We start from the raw sequence: 22011 nt of genomic DNA, 5'->3' as shown, positions 1-22011 counted from the left end.
AGATAGAACAGGATTCTGTGTTAGTCGAGAGCCTCCATAACGTAACAGTAACGCAGTGCTCCACTGTCAAAGGTATCCTGTACCGAGTTCTGTCCCGCTCAAGATGAGGTCTCAGCTGCTGGCAGAGGAAGAGGAATGCGTCCCTCCCCACTCTGAAATTCCGACGCCAGTCAGTGTCAGTCTAGGCACTTGTGCTCTCCCACCAGATACGAGACCTATTTAAGTAAACTTAAATCATTATGCCTACTTGACAAAAGGAACAAGGCCAACATGAGGTCATGTTTGGAGTATAGTTTTTATACTTCTGTTAATTTAATTAATAAGGATGCTGATAGTGGTTGTATAAGACTTAGATAGTTCTGCAAATATGCAATACATACCTTCCAGGTAAAAGTTGCGGTGTCCAAAGTATAACTAGGAGCATCAGATATTGCCTGATCAGTTTGTCGTGACTGTGGGCTATTTTCAAGACCCACCACATGATGACAAGTATTGCAACAGTTATCTTGTTTGAAGTGAAAACTACCAAGAGTTCAAAGTAGGAAAGGTCTGAGAGCTCTTGAAGAACTTGAAGTATGAACAGAAAAAGGACTGAGGCCCCATCTGAGCTGAAGTAAACCAGAAAGAGTCCCCTTTCAAATGAACTCGCATTTTGAACACAAAAAGAACTGAGTTCCCTTGCGGTCAATTTGTGTTCTTTTTAAGTCAACAACAACATCTTTTATTTTGTCTACATTCAGAGGCAGGTTGTTGGCAACAGTAAGATAGTCATTGTACTTCCTCTCTGTATACTGACTTATCATTTTTACTGATGAGATCCACCAAAGTTATGTCATTAGCAAACTTGATGATGTGATTTGAACTGTGGATTGCTGCACAATCATGCGTCATCAGAGTTAACAGTAGTGGACTCGGCTCACAGCCCTGGGGGGCTCCAGTGCTCAGTGTGATGGTGCTGGAAGTGCTGCTCCCCATCCGGACTGACTGAGGACTCTCAGTCAGGAAGTCCAGGATCCAATTGCAAACACAAGTATTCAAGCCAAGAAGGCTCAGTTTCACAATCAGCTGCTGTGGAATTTTTGTGTTGAAAGTCTTTGAACAGCATTAGAAGGTAAGTGTCTTCATTGTCCAGGTGGGTAAGAACCAGATGGAGGGTGGTGGCTATGGCATCATCTGTTTCTTCAATATATTTTGTCTGTATTTAAGAGTACCCTTTATACCCTTTGTCTATGCACTTCGGGTGCGTCCCATGCGGAACGAAGAGACAGGACCGGGGATAGGAGACCTGGAAAACAAAACAAGACCATTAACGGGACACTGGGAACAGGACGGACACACAGAACAGGCACAACGGAAGCAATGAGGACAACATTTGACAAAGGACGTGGAATGCAGACAAGTACAGGGACACCAAGAATGGAGACACAGGGGGAACACCAACTGGAGGAACAAAGGGATCAGGAGTGAACAACGGAGGACCAGAGGGCCGAGGAGCAGAAACACGGGGCACAAAAACAGGCAGCAGGAAGGCAAAGGACGGGGGAAACAGGGAGCCCGAGGGAACCCCAGCGGACAAGAGATGGAAGAGGGGCTGCAGGCAACCTCGAGCTTTTGTTTGCAATTGTTCCTCAGGTTACCACATGTGATGTTACGAAACAAAGGAGGACTTCCCCCGACTTCGACGATGATAAAATTTGTTGGGGGGTGGGGATAGATTGCACTGTCCAAAATATACAGCATGTCCCATATTGGTTCAAAACTGGACACATTGTTTTACTCACCCTGGATTTCGGATTGATGTATTGATGGATTTCAAGTTCACATGGTAGAGGAATTCGTCATAGACAACAAAATTTGTTTTGAAATGATCTATTATTAAAATTGCAAGCATAAGATAAATTTGTAAACCAAAGTAAATGTGTCTGTCAACATGTATGTTTGTTGCAACTCCTACCGACTCCCACTCGTTCCTGGTTGCACCTAGCTTTCAACTGATCTCTCCATCTCTCAAGCGTGCACCATAATCCTAACCATTGTCAATCACTGAGTTTTGTTTTTGAACAGAATTGGTTGATGCTCTTTTCATGTGTGTGTTCTGTTATTACAGTGTTCTGGAGGACATAGTTTCTGACCTTGGACCCCAGTTTATCACCAATGCATTCAAAACATTCTGCTTTCACCTCAATGTATCCCTAAGTCTTTCTTCCAGTTACCACTTGCAGTACAATAGTATGATGGAGTAGACAAATCAAGAGGCTGCTAAAACCTTTCGACTTCTGTGCAACACCAACCCTTCAGACTAGGTAAAGTATGCCAGGAATGCCTCGGTGAATGAACCCATCGGGTGACATCCATGACTCCCTTCCAGTGTATCCTGAGGTACCAACCATTTCTATTTCCTTGGAACTCTCAACCCAGTTCTGTCCCCTCTGTGGAGGGCTGGTACTACAGGAGCAAGGTAATATGGTGCAAGCCTTGAAAAAGATTCAGAAGGTTCAATCAGATCACTGCTGCCGTTGCTGCACTGCTCTTGTCTTCTGACCTGAGCAGTGAGTCTGGCTATCAACTTAAAACACCTGCTGTAAATTGTCAAGTCAAGTCACGTTTATTTATAAAGCACTTTAAAAACAACAATAACAGCTGACCAAAGTGCTGGACAAGCAAGGAAATACGACCTAATACACAAACAGAAAGGACAACATACAGGACAGAAGATAATTTTTCACTATTCACTGAGGAGGTGTCTGACTCCACAGGCTGATGATTATTGAGAGCAGTGTTAATAGTATTGAGAACACGTGGTTTATCACTGTTGCGTAGAATAATATCAGAAAAATATTTAGTTTTTTTCTGATTTAACAGTTTTTTGATATTTAAACCAAGTTTCTTTTAGAATGTCAAAAGATACATGTAACTTATCTTTGTTCCACCTGCGTTCTACCCACCTACACTCTCGTATGATTGAGCGAGAAGTGTCAGTCAAACATGGCTCCTTTTTGATTTTAGGGCGCAGTGCTTTAAAAGGTGCAACACTTTCCAGAATGTTATGGCAGGTAAAATAAAAAGATGAGGTCAATTGTTCAGAATCGTAACAAACAGAAATTTGACTCTCAGCGGCACTTTTAAATGCAGCAGAGAAACGAGTAGCAGTAGAAGGGTTAATAATACGGCATCGGCACGCAGAAGCGCAAGCTTTAGCAACATGAGCATAGAAAGGAATTTCAAATAATACAGGCATATGGTCAGAAAAAACAGCATCATGGACCTTTAGGTTTTGCACAGGTAGCCCACAAGATAGTACCAGATCTAACCGATGCCCCAATATATGAGTGGAGCCAGTCACAGACTGAACAAGATTAAAAGAATCAGTAAGATTAAAAAAGTTCTTTGACAGAGGTTTGGAAGGGCAACAAACATGAATGTTGAAATCTCCAAGAATTGGCCATGACCCCAGACATATTTTGGGGAACAGTATATCACAGCACATAAGACCGGTTGCGGGGGGTCTAACTCAAACATATTCAATTCAAAGCTGGAGTATTGGGCCTCCAACAACTGCTTGCACTTAAAACACTTTTCAAAAACAGATGCTAAACCACCACCTCATCCAGTTGTCCTTGGTGAGTTTAAGTATGTGCAATCAGGCGGTAAAAGTTCTGCGAAGGGGCTCAACTCACTAGCGCTTAGCCATAAAAGATCCAACTTGTATGTTTTGAAGAAGTCATTCAGGATAAATGTCTTATTCCCAAGCGATCGTACATTCACTAGTGGAATCCTGATGAAATCCGGTTCATCCTCCTTCCAGGGTGTCCGACTTACTGGCTGGAGACTACTCAGGTTCACCCCTCCTCTGCGGAAGCGAGATGAGCGAACGTGTTCGGTGTGGAATTCCACCAGGGGGGCGATGACGGGCCTCAGCCAAGTGTACGCAGGTTCCAGGGAGCACCAGGACACAAAACAGCCGATGGAAGCATGAAGTGCTCCAAAATCTCCTGATAGCTAGCTGCATTGACCCTGCCCTTGATAAAACACCACCAACACCAGCAGCTGACATGGCACCCCAGACCATCACTGACTGTGGGTACTTGACACTGGACTTTAGGCATTTTGGCATTTCCCTCTCCCCAGTCTTCCTCCAGACTCTGGCACCTTGATTTCCGAATGACATGCAAAATTTGCTTTCATCCGAAAAAAGTACTTTGGACCACTGAGCAACAGTCCAGTGCTGCTTCTCTGTAGCCCAGGTCAGGCGCTTCTGTCATTCGGAAATCAAAATTTTGGAGCACTTTATGCTTCCATCTGCTGAAAAGCTTTATGGAGATGAAGATTTCATTTTTCAGCACGACCTGGCACCTGCTCACAGTGCCAAAACCACTGGTAAATGGTTTACTGACCATGGTATTACTGTGCTCAATTGGCCTGCCAACTCTCCTGACCTGAATTTTGGGTTTTCATGAGCTGTATGCCAAAATCATCAATATTAAAACAATAAAAGGCTTGAACTACTTCAGTTGTGTGTAATGAATCTAAAATATATGAAAGTTTAATGTTTATCAGTACATTACAGAAAATAATGAACTTTTTCACAATATGCTAATTTTTTGAGAAGGACCTGTATGTTCTCACACTGTGCACCATACTGTATTACCACAATTGTGACCAATCCTATCCAGAAAGGATGTAACTCCCTACCTATTGAGAGTTAGAGGACTGATTGGGGAGGGAAAAGAAAACAAGAAAAGGGCCAGTGAAGAAGAAAGTTGTAAGGAGAAAAAGAGAGTATGGCCATTTGGGGCTAAACATATTTTCTAACAACTGCTATCGTACTTCTAGGCCTGCAGGATGCATTCCATCATCCTTAACATGACCTTGTTAAGCTTCTGATTCCAACACCTCCTCATCTTCAGGCAGCTGGATGTTTGTTGTAACAGCCATGTTGTGCAGCAGGGCAGTAACCACCACCATCCCAGCACAGCATTTTGTAGGTTGCAGTTGTAGGCTACTAGCAAACTTGCTCAGTCACCAGAAATGCTGTTTCCACAGCCATATGGCTCTCCCTATGATGGCACAGAAGTGCTGGTGTGAGTAGTGTTAAATCTCTCCTCTGCCCCTGTGACGGCTTGCTGGATGGGGGTGAGCAGGTAGAGGCACCGAGGGTAACCACTGTCTCCAAGAAGCCAGCAGCTCCCAAAGCCACCACCATTTGCCACCTGGCAGAGAGCAGAGTTGGCCAAGATGAATGCATTATGAGTGCTCCTTACAGCGTGATGGTTGCAGACTATATTAATAGTGGGATACCCTTTCCAGGAATTGGCTTGTTTATGGATGGCTTTGCAATTGGTATGAGGGTGCCATCGATCATGCTAATGCAGTGGTTCCAAACCTTTTTCGGCCTGTGACCCCATTTTGATTATTTTCTTATACCGTGTTGCAAATACAGAGTAGTAAGATTAGTGCACAAAGTCACATTTTATTTTCCCTGATCACATGTACAGTTAGGCGAGCTTGTCTTTACAAGGCTGAAAATTAATACTGAACAATTTCTTAAACAATGAATTAGGCCTATGAAAAAAAGAGCTACTGTAACATCTTAAACTGGCCACAGTGTGTAGTATCATTGTCTCTCTCAACTCACCACATTTAATTGGATCACTTTGACATATCTATGTCTGGGAAATAAGTGGCGAAGTGTTCTTCTAGGCGATTCAGGTGGCAGCACATTTCCTTTTTGGAGCATTTATCGATGCTGTTGTCTTTTAAAAACTGACTCATCTGGGGAAAAGGGGTGAAGTTTGCCTTTAAAAGGCTTTTTCTCCAGTATGCGAGTTTCGCCCTGAATCCATCAATACGATCACTCACCTGCATGACATTCTTGTTTTTCCCCTGCATGCTTGTGTTAAGGTCGTTTAATTTTCCAAAGATGTCCGTTACATATGCAAGGAGGCACATTTTCTGACGGTCACACAGAAGGTTCACAAAATCAGTTTTTTTCACATCCTTGGAAAATGCTAACAGTTCGTTTCTCAGCTTGATAAACCGAATTAATATCCTTGTGAATTGCATTCTCCTGCATGAAACGAACAAATGTAAAAGCATGGGAATTTTTTTCTTCTGTGCTAACATCCATTTGAAGAGTATATGCTGGGGAATTGCAAATTTTTTCTGTTAGCGTGCTCTATTGGTCATCAGCGATACTGTAGCATCAATTCTTTTCAGTGTGTTATCAGACAGTGGCATTGTCTTCAGTTTTTGACCGTCTTCCACATCGCACATCGTTTTTACCATTTTGATGGCAGCTGGCAATATTAACGTCTCCGCAATGGTATGTGACTTCATAGCCCTAGAAATGAGGTAGCTCACCTCAAAAGAGGCTTTCAGTGCCAGCTCATTAACCGCCACGGCCTTTTTGAAGTACACTCTCTGCTTATTGAGCTGGGCATATTTCTTTTTCGAAAAAAGTTCTTGGTTTGCCAGCATATTCTTTATGTGTTGTCACAAAGTGTCTTTTAAACTTGTTGGGTTTCATACTCTCGACAGACAGGACGTTTCCATGCAGCAGACATTTCGGTCTTTCTTCATTGCTTTCAATGATGCTAGTAAATCCATATTGAAGGAAACTTTCGTCATGTTTTCTCTGTCTTTTTGGTGTCTGTTTCTCTGGTTTTTGAATCCATTTGAATTCCAGGTAACCCCATGTGAGGTCGTGACCCCAAGGTTCAAAAACACTGCACTAATGACTACTAATGCTGGTAGTGGCGTGGAAGACTTGGTTAGCTCTGGTGATCTCCTCTGCTGTGGCTGGAAAGGTCATCCTCTGAGCAAGCTGTAACAGCACCTGGGTGACAGCTGTCACAGCTCTGCTAACGGTTGTCATGCTGAGACCAAGGCCATCTTCCAGCACCTCAAAAAAGTTGCTTGAGTAGTAAGAACACAGTGCAGCTAAAAGCTGGACAGTTGCACTTAAGGAAAAGTTATGTCTAGTGGACCTCATGAGATGAAGTTAAAAAGTATCTTGACGCTACTTTTGGATGATAGCCTCAAGTGGTGCATATTAACACATGCATGTGCACAATCTCAATATGACGCATAAATGGACAAGCATAGTACATAAAAAGACTTGTACAGCAGCACCAACAGCCTTAGTTATGTTGTGTTAGGTTGCAGGTAAGCTAAACTGAAATAAAAGTCTTCTGTCGAGATTTAAAGACCGAGACTGAATCGGCATCCCGAACATAGGTTGCTAAACCATGCCACAATGTAGGGACTCCATAGTAGAATGCTTTACTGCCCACTCTCACTTTATTTATGTGTGGAACGACAAGGAAATCTGCATTCTGTGAACTGAGTGGACCACACAGCTTGTAAACTTGAATTAATTAAGTCAGGTATGCAGGAGCTAGACTTTTAAGTGCCTTATATGAAAGTAGGAGAACTTCTTATATGTAAAAAGTAATCTCTAAACAGGAAGCCAATGCAGGGAACTAAGAAGAGGGGTTATGTGCAACTTCCTGCTCCTGGTGACAATTCAAGTTGCCTCATTCTGAATATGCTGCAAGGTATTTAGTATACAGTGTGTGCTCCCACATAACAGCCATTACAGTAGTCTAACCTATACAAAGGCATGTACCAATTTGTCTATCTTGAATAGTAAGAAATCATTGCAGTTTGGTTATTTGGCATAGCTGTAGGAAGCACTCCTTCGATACTGCAGCCTTTTGGAGTGGAGTGCAGAGATTATAAAATCCCAATCTGGAAACCTGCCTCCAAACAACAGAACCTCAGATTTCTGAACATATGATAAGAATTTTTCAGCCATCCAGGTTTTAACTTCATTAAAGCAATTAGCTAAGGTGACAATAGATGTGGTGTTGTTAGATGTAACTGAAATGTATATTTGGGTATCATCAGCATAGGAGTGACAGTTAACATTATATTTTCTCATCATGTTTCCTAATGGCAGCATGTGGAGAAAAAACAATAAAGGACCAAGCACTGATCCCTGTGGTACTCCATATTTGCCCAATGACACTGACAATGAACCCGATCTTAAATTTAAGTCTTTGTAATAGAACAGGATGATCAACCATGACAAAAGCTGCACTAAGGTCCAGAAGCATTAGCACAGTCACACTGTCAGCATCAGTTGCCACTGTTACATAATAACACAAGAAATTAAAAAACGAGAGGAGGCCATTTTCCCATCAAGCTTGTTGGGGGAGAAATTAACTAATAACTCAGAGTTGTTAAAATCTTACCTAGCTCCGATTTAAAGGAGGCATTACTTCTCTTGACTTTAACTCCACACACCAAGAGATGAAACCCAACATTCTATTGGCCTTTTTTATTGCTTCCCCACACTGGCAGGAGTGGGACATGGAAGCATCAACATATACACCGAGATCTTTCTCGTAATGAGCTACCTTTATTTCAGTGGAACCTATAAAATATCTGTACTTTATATTTATGCTCCCTGCATGGATTACGTTATATTTATGTATGTTAAATTTCATCTACCAGGTATCAGCCCAGTCGCTAATTAAATCCAGATCTCATTGTAACCTCTCTGCTGCTAGATCAGTATCTGCTACATCACCCACCTTGGTGTCGTCTGAAAATTTAACCAGTTTACTGTATGTATTGGTGTCAATATCATTAATGTAAATTAGGAACAATAGTGATCCTAAAATTGAACCCTGCGATACCCCACTATGAACGCCGGCCCACTGTGACATTGTGCCTCTAAAAACTACTCGCTGCTTCCTGTTAGTTAACCAGTCAAAATATGATCTACGGCTTTAGTCAAGGCAGTTTCAGTATTGTGTCCTGGGCGGAAGCCTGACTGGAAACAATCCGGTATGTTGCGTCTCATAAGTATGAGTGAAGTTGAGCAGCAGGTATCTTCTCCAGAACTTTAAAAAAAATGGTACGTTTCAGATAGGTCTGTAATTGCTGAGCTCACGTGGATCCAAACTTGGCTTGTTCAGTAGTGGCCTGATTACTGCCATTTTAAGTTGGTCAGGGACATCACCTGATAACTGGGACACATTTAGTATGGCAGTCATAGGTCTTGCCAAAACTCCCAGGGATTCTTTAGGGAAGTTTTGTGGGGATTGGGTCCAGTGGAAAAGCAGTTGGTTTGATCTTAATTATAATAGTCTTCAGGTTGTGTTCATTAATTAATTCAAAATCATTAAGGGTGTGTTCATGATCCGTTTGCATTGAAGTTAATTGTGAGCCATTGGAACATGTTTGAACTCTAATGTTTGTAATTTTATCATTAAAGAAGTTCATAAAATGTTGCCTACTGAAATCACTCAGTAGCAAAGGTTCAGCCTTATCTGTTGGATGAGCTATTGTTCTAAAAACAATACAAGTATCAAGGTAGATGGATGGAGTCAATTTTTATTGTAATGTCAAGTCAAGGAATGTGGACATGGCTGTATCAAAGCCAAACTGTGCAACACTCAAAGTAACCAACAAGGAGGAAAAAAAAACAAATTAGAAATTTAAACATCACGTGATGAAATTGGTAGCATGTTACCTGCAGTGTTTTTGTGACATAGTTGGTGATGAGCTGTAACAACATTTTTGACACTCGTTAGGTGGTCTGCATGGCCTGGGTTGGCTAGTTGGAACACATGTGTGAAGAAATTGCATCTATCATGGTTGGGCGTTACACACTCCTCTATCTCACTGAGCCTCTAGCACACTGTAAGCAACATCTGAGCAGGAATTTGTGTTTTTAGTGTGAAAGAAAATGAAATGAAAAGTTATTTGTTTTTTTCACTACAAGAAGCATATCATACTATTATGATGCTATTGCTGTTTTTTAAAAGTTTTAAATATTATTCTTGTTGTATTTAGAAATAATATTGCAAAGTTTGTCAGTTTTTGTATGCTTCCCACTGTGGGAGTTAGACTAAATACCACTGGGACCATTGTAGTTCAAACTATAGTGGTTCAACTACTCTGGTACTAACAACGTACAATGGTTTTGGGAAACAGTCATACTTCAGATGTTAGTTAGTTTGAGCTAGCAAACTAGGATGCATCATTAATACTAAGCTCAAAATCAATAAACAACAAGGCCCTGATGGCATCTTACCTAGTTTTAAAAGAAATGAGGGATATTATTAGCCAACCTTTAACTTTACTATTCCAGAAATCTTTATCTGCTGGTGTGGTACCTTCTGATTGGAAGCATGCTAATATAACACCCATATTCAAAAAAGGTGATAGAAGTAAGCCAGCAAACTATAGGCCAATCAGGAAAAGTAATGGAAGCTATAATCCAAGTGAAAATGGTAGATTACCTGGATTTAAATAACATTCTGAGGGATAGCCAACATGGATTTAGGAGAGGCAGATCCTGTTTAACTAATTTATTTGAGTTCTTTGAGGAAGCTAAATGAGAAATTGGTCACAAAAAGGCCTATGATTTCCAGAAGGCCTTTTGATGTCCCCCACAAATGCCCCTTGCTTAAGCTCAAAGCTGCAGGAATTTTAGGAACTGTAGCAGCTTGGATCTAAAATTGGTTAACAGACAGGAAGCAGCGAGTGGTTATTAGAGAAACAATGTCAGAGTGGGCCTGCGTTCATAGTGGGGTACCACAGGGCTTGTAGGGATGAATTTTAGGACCATTATTGTTCCTAATTTGCATGAATAATATTGACACCAATACATACAGTAAACTGGTTAAATTTGCCTAGGTGGGTGGTATAGCAGATACTGATATAGCAGCACTGAGGCTACAACGGGATCTTGATTTAATTAGTGACTGGGCTGATACCTGGCAGATGAAATTTAGCATAGATAAATGTAAGGTAATCCATGCAGGGAGCAGAAATATAAAGTACAGATACTTTATGGGTTCCACTGAAATAAAGGTAGCTTATTATGAGAAAGACCTTGGTGTGTATGTTGATGCTTCCATGTCCCACTCTCGCCAGTGTGGGGAAGCAATAAAAAAAGGCCAAAAGGATGTTGGGTTACATCTCTAGGTGTGTGGAGTTTAAGTCAAAGGAGGTGATGCTACGATTATACAGTAATTTGATAAGACCCCATTTAGAATATTGTGTGCAGGTTTGTTCACCATACCTTAAAAAGGACATTGTTGCCTTGGAAAGGGTGCAACATAGGGCATCAAGAATGATTCCTGTCTTAGAGGAATGTGTTATGAGCAGAAGTTAGCTGAGCTGAATCTGTGTAGCCTTGAGCAAAGGAGACTAAAGGGGAGATGATTCAGGTATATAAGATTCTAACAGGTCTGGATGCTGTTCAGCCAAATGGCTATTTCAGTATTAGTTTAAATACTAGAACTCATGGCCATAAGTGGAAATTAGCGGATGAACATTTTAAAATGAATTTGAGAAAGCACTTCTTTAAACAGCGTGTAGGTAGAGTATGGAATAGTCTTCCTGTTTGTGTAGTGCAAGCTAAAACCCTGGGTTCCTTTAAATCAGAGCTAGATAAGATTTTAACAACTTATTAGTTAAGTTCTCCCCAAACAAGCTTGATGTCTTGAGGTCACTGGGAGGGGGTATGTGGTGCTCCCAACATCTTTCTAAGAGGGAAAAGGTCTTTAGGGTGCTGGTGCTCCTTGTCTTGCTGTATGGCTGTAAGACATGGACGCTATCCAGTGACCTGAAATGAAGACTGGACTCGTTTGGTGCTGTGTCTCTTTGGAAAATCCTTGAGTACTGCTGGTTTGACTTTCTGTTGAATGAGCAGCTGCTCTCAGAGTTATGAATAAGGCACATTACCTGTATTGCAAAGGAGCATCAGTTACAGCACTATAGCCACATGGTGCATTTCTAATTGCTGAGGACCGAAGTGGCTGGACCAAGCCAAGGGGACGCTCATTGAACACCTGCCTACAGCAGATAGATGGACATTTTTGGACTGGACAGTGTGGAAAACTGTGATCCCAAGGGGTATGACTGTGCAAATTGGCATGAATGTGGAATGTGCAATAAATTCATTGCTGTAGTTTCAGAGTTATGTGTCACTAATAGGACTCATAGCATTCTGGTAAAAGCACATTTATTAACTTTCACAAAGCCAGTTGATCCATCCAGTACTTATACAAATTGTGCAGTTGGAGAGTGTGAGACGAGTATGGATAAGGTGGGTGGAGGGGTGATGGGACTGTTCGAGCAATACATTGCTGTTGACAGCCTCTTTTCTAGTTTATTTTTATGCAGGTACCTTGCAGAAGTGCAGATTATTATGCATTCCAAAATGGATATAATAGTATGTATCTTTTTGTCCTGTATAGTGAGAAATATGCAATATTTTGCAACCTTTGTCTTGAAGTAAGAATACATCCCAGAGTACTGATAGCAGATGGAGGTGGGAGAACTGGGTCAATGGAGGGAAGTGGTTGAACAGAGTGCGACTGGAAAGAAGGGCTGTGATTACCTGTCAATTAGTGCTCTTCATCATCTCACAAAGGGCATGAGGAGGGGCTGTGCAGACCAAAGAGAATTGTACCTTGACTAACTATTGAAGATTGAGATGTAGATGGATACACAGCTGGTGTTCCCTCCCTATAATTGCCCTGGCTATATGCCAATTCTGGGTAACACAATCACAGATGTTCCTGTTTGAAAACAAATGTGACTGTCTCCAGATTAAATGACTTATATATTTCATGGCTATATATACACACCAAAGAGCTCAAGCATTATGACCACTGCTATGTGAAGCAAATAGTTTTAATGATGATGGGAGTAATATGTCATGACACTGTGTGTGTAGCCCTGCTGTGCACAGGGCTATGTAGCCATGGATTAGACCTGTCAGACCAACACATCCTACAGATGCTCGATACATACCCATCTGTCCGCAAGATGCCACAGAAAATGGTACTCACCAGATGAGGCAGTTTTCTTCCATTGCTCCAAGATCCAGTTCTGACACTTGCAAGCCCATTCTAGGCACTTTTGGCAGTGGACAGGGGTTAGCATGGGCAGTCTAACTGGCCTGTGGCTACACAACCAGGTTCGATGCCCTGTATGTTGTGGCACATTACTTCCTTGATTACAATTAAAGGTATCTTCCATTTGTGGCACAATAGCCCTTCTGTTGGTTTGTACTAGATGTGATAACTTTCACTAACATCCTGCATCAACAAGTCCTGGCCTCCAAAAACCTGTCGGTGGTTCATTGTTTTCCCTTCCTAGAACCATTAACAGTAGTTACTCAACACAGCTGACTGGAAGCATCCGCAAGCCTGACCCATAATGATCTGGCCCATGTGAAAGTCACTCAGATCCTTATCCCAGCCCATTTTGTCTGCATTCAATGTCAATTTTGAAAATTGCATGTTAGCTGACTATCTAATTACCTAATAAATAAAAATATATGTATATATGTTTGTGTGCGTGGGTGTGTGTGTGTGTATATATACACGTGTGTGTATACGCAGACACACACACAAACACACACATTTCATACCATAATTAAAGATAAAAGTAATTTTAAATAAATTATGATTTTTTATATACGTTTATATAATGACAAATGGCAAAAAGAGACAAACAATTCATTTCCTATTATCCAGTGGGTTTTGTTCCATTTCCTTGTTGCTCAGTGTTTTGTGTGGGGTGGGGAACATGTCTATCCAGAGGAAATGACACCTGCCGTCTTTTTGAATGGACTGCAGTTTCATTGCGGTCTGCTGGGTATTGTATGGATTTGACGAAAGGCTACAATCTCTACCTGACCAGCTGAGGCATTCTAACCACAACAGGGTCCTCACATACATATTGGTAATGAGCTCCTCAGTGGCTGGCTCTGCCAAGGAAAGAATGTGATTGAAGATAATGAGAAAAGGCTGGGACGTTCAATGTGTCCCTTATTCACACGGACCATACGTCCTGGCTGCCTTTCACACCAGTTCCACAATTTTTCATTCCCAGGGTTAGGAACAACATAGCCAGCCTGGCCCAATAAGCCTCCTGAGTAATGCCTGATTCCCAGAAACAACAGCTTTGTTTCTATATAGTTCATGTGAAGCGTAATGCCTGTTTGTTTCTACAAGATGTCTATAAATTCTCTGTGGGATGCAAAGCACAGATAAACACTTATTTTGCGCTCTATCTATCTATCTGGATAGATAGATGGATGGATGGATGGATGGATGGATGGATGGATGGTCACAGACACACCAAAACCAAAAGGTGATAATTTGTATACTATTTAAAAATTACATTTAAACATGAATTTCATTGCAACACTCATGATTTTCACTTAATTCCTGTTCACAGGTTTGCCCTAATAACCTTGTTATTATAGGTAGACTTCACCTCTATACAGGTCATCACATTCACTTTAATTTACTACTACAGTATATTCACTATCAATAATCAAGTGTGATGTTTAAAAATATAACCCAACTACAACTTATCCCTGGTTGTGTATGAAAGTGTCTAGAATATAATGTATTTTAATGACATTTTTTCATCATTTTGTTTTCTAATGTCAATTGTAAACCTTCTGTGTTAGAGGATTTAATAATTATAATTTAACCAATTATATGCTATTTATTCTTGAACATCTACCTCAAACATAAAAATTGTTTCATGCCTGCCAGTCAATACAATACATAAAATAAATCGGAGTGTAACACTACAGAAGCCGCTACAAAGCCTTCTTAGACATACATGGCTCATAGCTATTAGTCCATTTTGAAATGTATACTTCATGAACAGTGCATAATGTATTTCTAACACTGAAGCTGTCTGATACCAATCAATTATTTTATTTTACTTGCAATACTATATTCATTGTATATAATTCATTGTTCATTTATTGTTAATTTGTCAATTTAAATGTATTTTTATTAGAAAATCTTTTCATTACTTATTATTTGTTACTACAATATACTGGCAATGGATAGCATAATAAGGCCCCCAAAAACATATGTCTCTCTATATGCAAATATTATATATCAGCTTAATAAAAACAAGAATGTAAAAAGGGTGTGTTTTGAAAATGCTATATTTATGGGGTTTCTTTCAAGCAGTAAAAGTTTCATGCCTTAAACAGCCATTTAAAATGCCCACTACTAATGGAGTCTTTATCAGGTTCTTGAATTGCATCAGAAGCCACTACAGACAAAAGTATAAAGATCCTTTTATTTATCCATCCTGTCTCTGACAGTGCTGACACAGTTAAATATGTCATGTGCTAAAATCGGTTATACCTTATAGGTCTATCATAGACCTGTGTCAGCAGAGGTATGTGTGAGCATGATTTGTAATGAATACTTTCTGCTAAGTTAATATTAAAAACTTAACAATAAAAAAGTCTGTTTCATATGTCAACAGTATGTTTTTCATGTTTCAGTTTGATTTACATCCATCCATCGCGGGGGGTCCGGAGCCTATCCCGGAAGCAATGGGCATGAGGCAGGGAACAACCCAGGATGGGGGCCAGCCCATCGCAGTGCACACTCACACACCATTCACTCACACACGCACACCTACGGGCAATTTAGCAACTCCAATTAGCCTCAGCATGTTTTTGGACTGTGGGGGGAAACCAGAGTACCTGGAGGAAACCCCATGAGGACATGGGGAGAACATGCAAACTCCGCACACACGTGACCCAGGCAGAGACTCAAACCCGGGTCCCAGAGGTGTGAGGCAACAGTGCTAACCACTGCACCACCATGCCGCCCAGTTTGATTTGCAATGAAAATTCTAAGTTGTCTGCCAAATGTATTATATGGAGCAAGACTTCACAGCAGAAAAATTTTTGAAATGGAATTTTACAGACTTTCAAAATACTCGCAAACCAAGTTGCTTGCAATCTGAGGTTTTACTGCATTGGCTATACACGTATATGTAATATGTATATAGACACACCCATGTAGTCAAATATAATCTGGAGACCGGATTCATGCACTCTCTGAACACTTTATTAGAAACACTTATATCCCTGCTTATTCATACAAATATCTAGTCAGCCATCATGCAGCAGCCCAATATGACATCATGAAGCTCAATTTTTGCTGTGACATGCAGATCTAGGGTCAGAAATTGGTGTAAACAGCATGAATCTCAATCTGCCTTGTGTATTTAAGTTGCCACCCCTGTCACAGTCCACAATCCAATGGAGTACCTTTGGGATTTTTGTGGCATAAATGCGTAACTGACAAATCTGCAGCAATCATACAATGCCAGCATGGACCAGAATCTCTACTGATTTTTTCCAGCATTAGTCCATATCTATGTAATATTAAGTTTTGAGAGTTGGTATTGGAATATATCAAGTATGCATTGAATAAAAATATGTTACTTATGGCTGGTTCATACTTCTCCACACACGGATTTGCAATTTTACAGTCATTCTTCACTTTTTAATTTTCGATTTTGGGCCACATGCAGGGTGAAAAGCATAAATTTCATCATCAGGGGTTTGCACCACAAAAAAAAGCAGTGAAATTTGCTGAGCTTGCTGGCATAGATTAAAGGAATGATTTTATATTCCATGGAAAACAAGGATTGATCTACAGGCCAGATTTAATAATGAGTTATAAAAAATTTCACGGGCCAGTACTTTTAGATCTCATATAAGTCATAAATGAGCCAACTAAAATCTTGTCTGCCAATATGGAAAATGCATGATCATCCAATAGAATCATCACCATTATTTCAGTAGCTCTGGTGCTGCTAACTTTGAATCTTGATTAAGTTTAAATTTCATTTGACAGTTTTGGTATGTTAACTGATAGGGATGTAACAATACACTCAACTCATGATTCGATACAATTCTGAGTTCACGATACTGTCACGATCCGTGAAAACGGGTGAGGCGAACGGGCAGGCAGACAGGCGGAATTCAGGGTAAACTAGGGTTTTATTAAAAGGAGCGGGACAGGCAGGACAGAACAGGAGCACGGACATCTACTAACATCAATGACGGACAAGGCACTAAGGTAAGACACGGACTGAAATAGACCAAACAACAGGGTACAGCTGGGTACAATCAGGGAAGCACACGTGGATAATCAGGGGGACGTGGCACACACGAGGATCGTACAAGCTGGGTGTGACAGATACGATTTTCTCAAGATTTTTTTTTAGCAGAATAAGCTGCAGACAAATTTATTCAAAAATATTTCAAAATATGTCCTCTTCTTAACAGTGCAACTGAAATTTATAAATATATATATATATATATATATATATATATATATAAATAAAATACTGTTTTTAAAAATCCCACATCAAAATAAGTAAATAAAAAAAATCTTTAAATAAATAAACTAAGACATGCATGTGCAGCTTTTTAGCATGGTTTGACCTTTTAATAATCTTTGCTCAGCTCACTGTGGTGCCAGTGAACATGCTGAAGCATGTATGTTATCAGTTGTTTACAATGTTTGCACACAGTTTTTGTCTTGTCTGTGCTTTTCTCGCCATTTTAGTCTGTGATTACCGGACAGCTAAAATGCTGCCACACTGCTGATTTAAGATCGGGCGGTGTGTCCATCCATCCATTTTCTGAAGCTGCTTTATCCTAACTGGGGTCATGGACAGGGACCGGAGCCTATCATGGAACAATGGGCGCAGATGGGAACCAACCCCAGGCAGTCGCCAACACACCGCAGGGCGCATACACTCACACAGAGCCAAGTTAGACTCCCCAATCAACCAATCCTGCACGCTTTTGGATCGTGGGAGGAAACTGGAACCTCCGGCCAAAACGGGGAGAGTGTGCGAACTCTACACAGAAAGGACCCAAGACTGAAACCAAGCCCTGCTTGCTGTGATGCAGTGGCGTTAACCACCGCACCACCCGGCAGTGTGTCTTCAATTTCAAATTTGCTCGCCATCTCGCATTCGGTCAAAACCAAAAACTGCCGTACAACATCGATGTGAATACGCAGTGACATCTAACACTGAACTGACGTTATGAAATCAAATGTAATATTACACCAGTTTTTCTGTTGAAGTAATATGAAATACTAAAGTAGCAATTCATTTTCCACATCAGCTGGTTTAAATTGTCATACATTTACATCGATTTTTAACCGATTCGCGATTCATTGTTACATACCTATTAACTGATATACAGCACCCTCCACAATTATTGGCATCCCTTGTAAAGATTTGTAAAAAGGGTTAGAAAAAAATCCATCTTTTGGTGAAGCAGCTTCATGTCACACTGAAAAATTGAGAAAAATCCAACCTTTCATTGACATAAATTTATTCCAAGAAATAATTATCTTAAACAAAAACACATGTGCCATGATTATTGGCACCCCTGGAAATTATAGCGAAGTGGATGATGGAATGTTATATTAAGAATCAGCCCAGACTGTAGGGGGCAATATTAATATATTGAGCAAAGGTAAACACGGGTGAGTGAATCTATGGCTGTTAAAAAGTGTATTCATTAGGTGACAACGTGTTCTCGAGATAAAGTTGGATATACCTCCAAACTGTTAAGGAAAGACAGCAAATGGGAATGGACAGAGGAGCAAGAGAGAGCTTTTGAAGAGTCTAAAAGACTCATGCAGTCGTCGGATGTGTTAGTGCATTACGACAGCCAGAAACCACTAATTCTGTCGTGTGATGCATCACCTTATGGAGTGGGGGCTGTGCTATCACATCGCATGTCAGATGGGCAGGAGAGACCCATCGGTTTCATGTCGCGGACGCTTACATCAGCGGAAGCCAATTACTCACAACTAGACAAGGAAGGTCTGGCAGTAATGTTCGGCATTCAGCGCTTCCATAAATATTTATATGGAAGGAAGTTTGTAATTTGCACAGACCATAAACCTCTACTGTCTCTCTTCAATGAGATGAAGGCAGTGCCTCAAATGGCATCTCCTCGTATTCAACGATGGGCGGTGACCTTGAGAGCATATGAGTACGAGATAGTGTATAAACCTGGGAAAGACCACGGCAACGCTGACACTCTGAGCCGACTTCCTCTGCCTCAGCTATCAGAAAAGGGAGAGCAAGAGGATCGAGTGTTGTTGATGGAGGAGGTAGCACTGGTGGTAGCAGAGGAAGTGTGTCAGTGGACACGCAAAGACCCAGTGCTGTCCAGAGTGGTTCAGTTCGTCCTGCAGGGGTGGCCACCTAGTAACTCAGACCCTGTTCTCCAGCCCTATGTTGTGAGGAAATCGGAGTTAAGTGTGCAAGATGGTTGTGTATTGTGGGGATCACGGGTGGTAGTACCATTGCTACGTCAACTGCATTATGGACATCCAGGTATCACCAGAATGAAAGCATTAGCAAGAAGCTACTTCTGGTGGCCAAAGTTAGATGTTGATATTGAAGCAGTAGTGAAAGGTTGTAGCACTTGCCAAGAACATAGCAACTTGCCAGCCCCCGCACCTCTCCATCCTTGGGAGTGGCCAAGTAAACCATGGCAGAGGTTACACATAGATTATGCTGGACCTTTTATGGGTCATATGTTTTTGATTGTGGTGGATGCCCATTCCAAATGGATGGATGCATACGTGGTTACCTCAGCAACAGCAGTCAATACGATTGAATGTCTACGGAAGAGTTTCAGCGCTCAGGGATTACCCGAGATGATTGTGTCAGATAATGGCTCATGTTTTCTGAGTGCAGAATTCAAGGAATTCACGAAGAAGAACGGTATTGATCACATCACCTCGGCACCTTACCATGCTTCTTCGAACGGCTGTGCGGAGAGGGCTGTCCAAACATTTAAGTCATTGATGAGGAAGGCAGGTGAAGGGAACATCACTACCAAAATATCTAGAGTGTTGTTTAATTACCGCATTACCCCTCACTCCACCACGGGGTTATCACCTGCTGAACTGTTACAAGGCAGGAGATTACGATCCACACTAGACTTAGTGCATCCTGACCTTAGAACTAAGATACATCGGAAGCAGGGTGTACAAAAGAGACATCATGACAAGCAAAGATCAGAGAGAAGTTTTGAAGGGGGGGATGCAGTACTTATAAGGAATTTCAGTCATGGACCAAAGTGGATACCAGGTTTTATTGTGAAAGTCACTGGTCCAGTGTCTTACAGAGTCATGTTGGGCGATGGCAGCATTGTGCGTAGACATGTAGACCAGGTACTGGCTAGACCGGAAGTCAGAGACGTCATAGCTCCTAGAGTTACAGAACCACCGGTCGGGCCTACGCCACCAGCTGAAACAGTGACATGCTCTGGGAATCCGGCTACAGTGGGGAATGGATGTCTTCCAGAAGAACATCTTGAACACAACATGGAAGCAGCGGCGGCAAACATTCCAACCCAAGGGACAGCAATGGAGGCACCACCGAATAAATCAGTTACGCCGGCCAGACGGTCACAAAGGACTGTGACTAAACCTAGTTATTTGAAGGACTATGATTGTTAACTACAATTGTGTTTGTCTTGGTTAACCTAAGGTGGTGGTACGGTTCAGTATTGTGATGTCTAGTTTTTATTCTGTTTTATATGTTCATATATCTTTATAAAAAAAAAAATAATAATAAAAAAAAAAAAAAAAAAAAAACTGTTAAGGGGGATATGTTAGCTTAAGGGGGGAGGAATGTAGTAGATGATGGAATGTGATGATGAAAGATGAAAGAATACTACATATAGTGAACACAGTGTAACTGAAGCATGGTTCCCATGTAAATTCTACATCTTTGAGTTGAGTTCAGTGGCGTGAATAGGAACCTTCAAGCTGTAATCCATGACTTTCTGGTTAATAGGGATATGAACATGAGGTGACACAAAGCCCAAATTCCCTTTTTCATCCATCAACATGGGAAAGACAAGAGAATATACAAACCAAATGAGGGAGAAGTATGTTGACCTTCATAAGTCAGGGAATGGGTATTAAACAATAGGTACTCGCCTTAAAATGCCCATTTCTACTGTTAAGGCAATAATAAAAAAGTGGACAACAACTGGAACTGTTACAAATCTGCCTGGAAGAGGACCCAAGTTTATCTTTCCCCCACATACAGTGAGGAGGATCATAAGAGAGGCAAAAACAATCCCCAAGGATGACTGTTGGTGAATTACAAGACAAGTAAAATCTTTCGTAAAACATCTCTGAAAAACATCCATGCTAACAGATTATTTGGAATATATGCCAGAAATAGCTTTTATTTGTCAGTTAACCACAGATGTAACCACCTGGAGTTTGCGAAACATTACTACAACTTTGACTGGAACCATATTCAATGGTTTGATGAAACAAATATGGAGTGGGTTTGACGTAAAAAGAAGGATGGCTATAATGAAATTAAACTTATCCCAAATGCAAAATATGGTGGAGGTTCTGTGATGTTGTGAGTGCCATGACCTGCACATCCAGTCCTCGTGTGTGCCACGCCGCCCGATCATCCACGTGTGCTTCCCCAATTGTGCCCAGGTGTTTCCTGTTATTTTGGCTTGTCTTGCGTATTTAGTCCACGTCTAAGTCGGTATTCCCCAGGTCTGTCATTGATGATGTTTGTCGCTGTCTGCCCTGTCTTCCCCAATAAACTCTCATATCCTGCATCCTGCATACCTGCCTCATCCTTCCCCGCTTCCTGCCTGTCCTTCTGCCCGCGATCATCACAGTGGGTCTGTTTTTCCTCCAAAGGCACTGGAAACCTCGTTATGGTACATGGCATTATGGACTCCATGAAATGCCAGGACATTTAAAACCAAAATTTGACTGTCTCTGCCAGGAAACAAAAGCTGGGCTGTCATTGGATCTTCCAGCAGTGATCCTAAGCACATGTCCAAATCAACGCAAAAATGGTTAGCTGACCGTATAATCAAGTTTCTGCCTTGGCCATCTCAGTTTCCTGACCGGAACCCCATTGAAGCTGAAGAGAAGAGTGCACAAGAGATGGGTTAGGACCCTAGATGATCTGGAGAGATTCTGTAAAGAGCAATGGACTCAGATGTCCTGCTTGCTATTTTCCAACCTTATAAAATATTATAGGAGAAGACTCAGTGCTGAGTTCTACAAAGTATTAAAAGCAGGGGTGCCAATAATCCTGGCACATGTATTTTTG

At 41.2% G+C, this 22011-nt stretch overlaps 1 protein-coding gene across 1 annotated transcript; it reads left to right on the top strand.

The window, feature by feature from the left end:
* The first annotated feature begins 103 nt into the window (after nucleotides 1-103).
* Nucleotides 104-21851, top strand: LOC125707215 (uncharacterized protein K02A2.6-like). Its single transcript, XM_048974201.1, has 3 exons — nucleotides 104-169; nucleotides 18414-20192; nucleotides 21795-21851. Exons 1-3 carry the CDS (start codon nucleotides 104-106, stop codon nucleotides 21849-21851), a joined length of 1902 nt encoding a protein of 633 aa, XP_048830158.1.
* Nucleotides 21852-22011: the final 160 nt, after the last annotated feature.

The sequence above is a fragment of the Brienomyrus brachyistius genome, chromosome 14, assembly GCF_023856365.1.
Source record: "Brienomyrus brachyistius isolate T26 chromosome 14, BBRACH_0.4, whole genome shotgun sequence".
Lineage (NCBI taxonomy): Eukaryota > Metazoa > Chordata > Actinopteri > Osteoglossiformes > Mormyridae > Brienomyrus > Brienomyrus brachyistius.
Note: the sequence above shows the minus strand (reverse complement) of the source record. Positions and strands in the feature narration are given on the sequence as shown.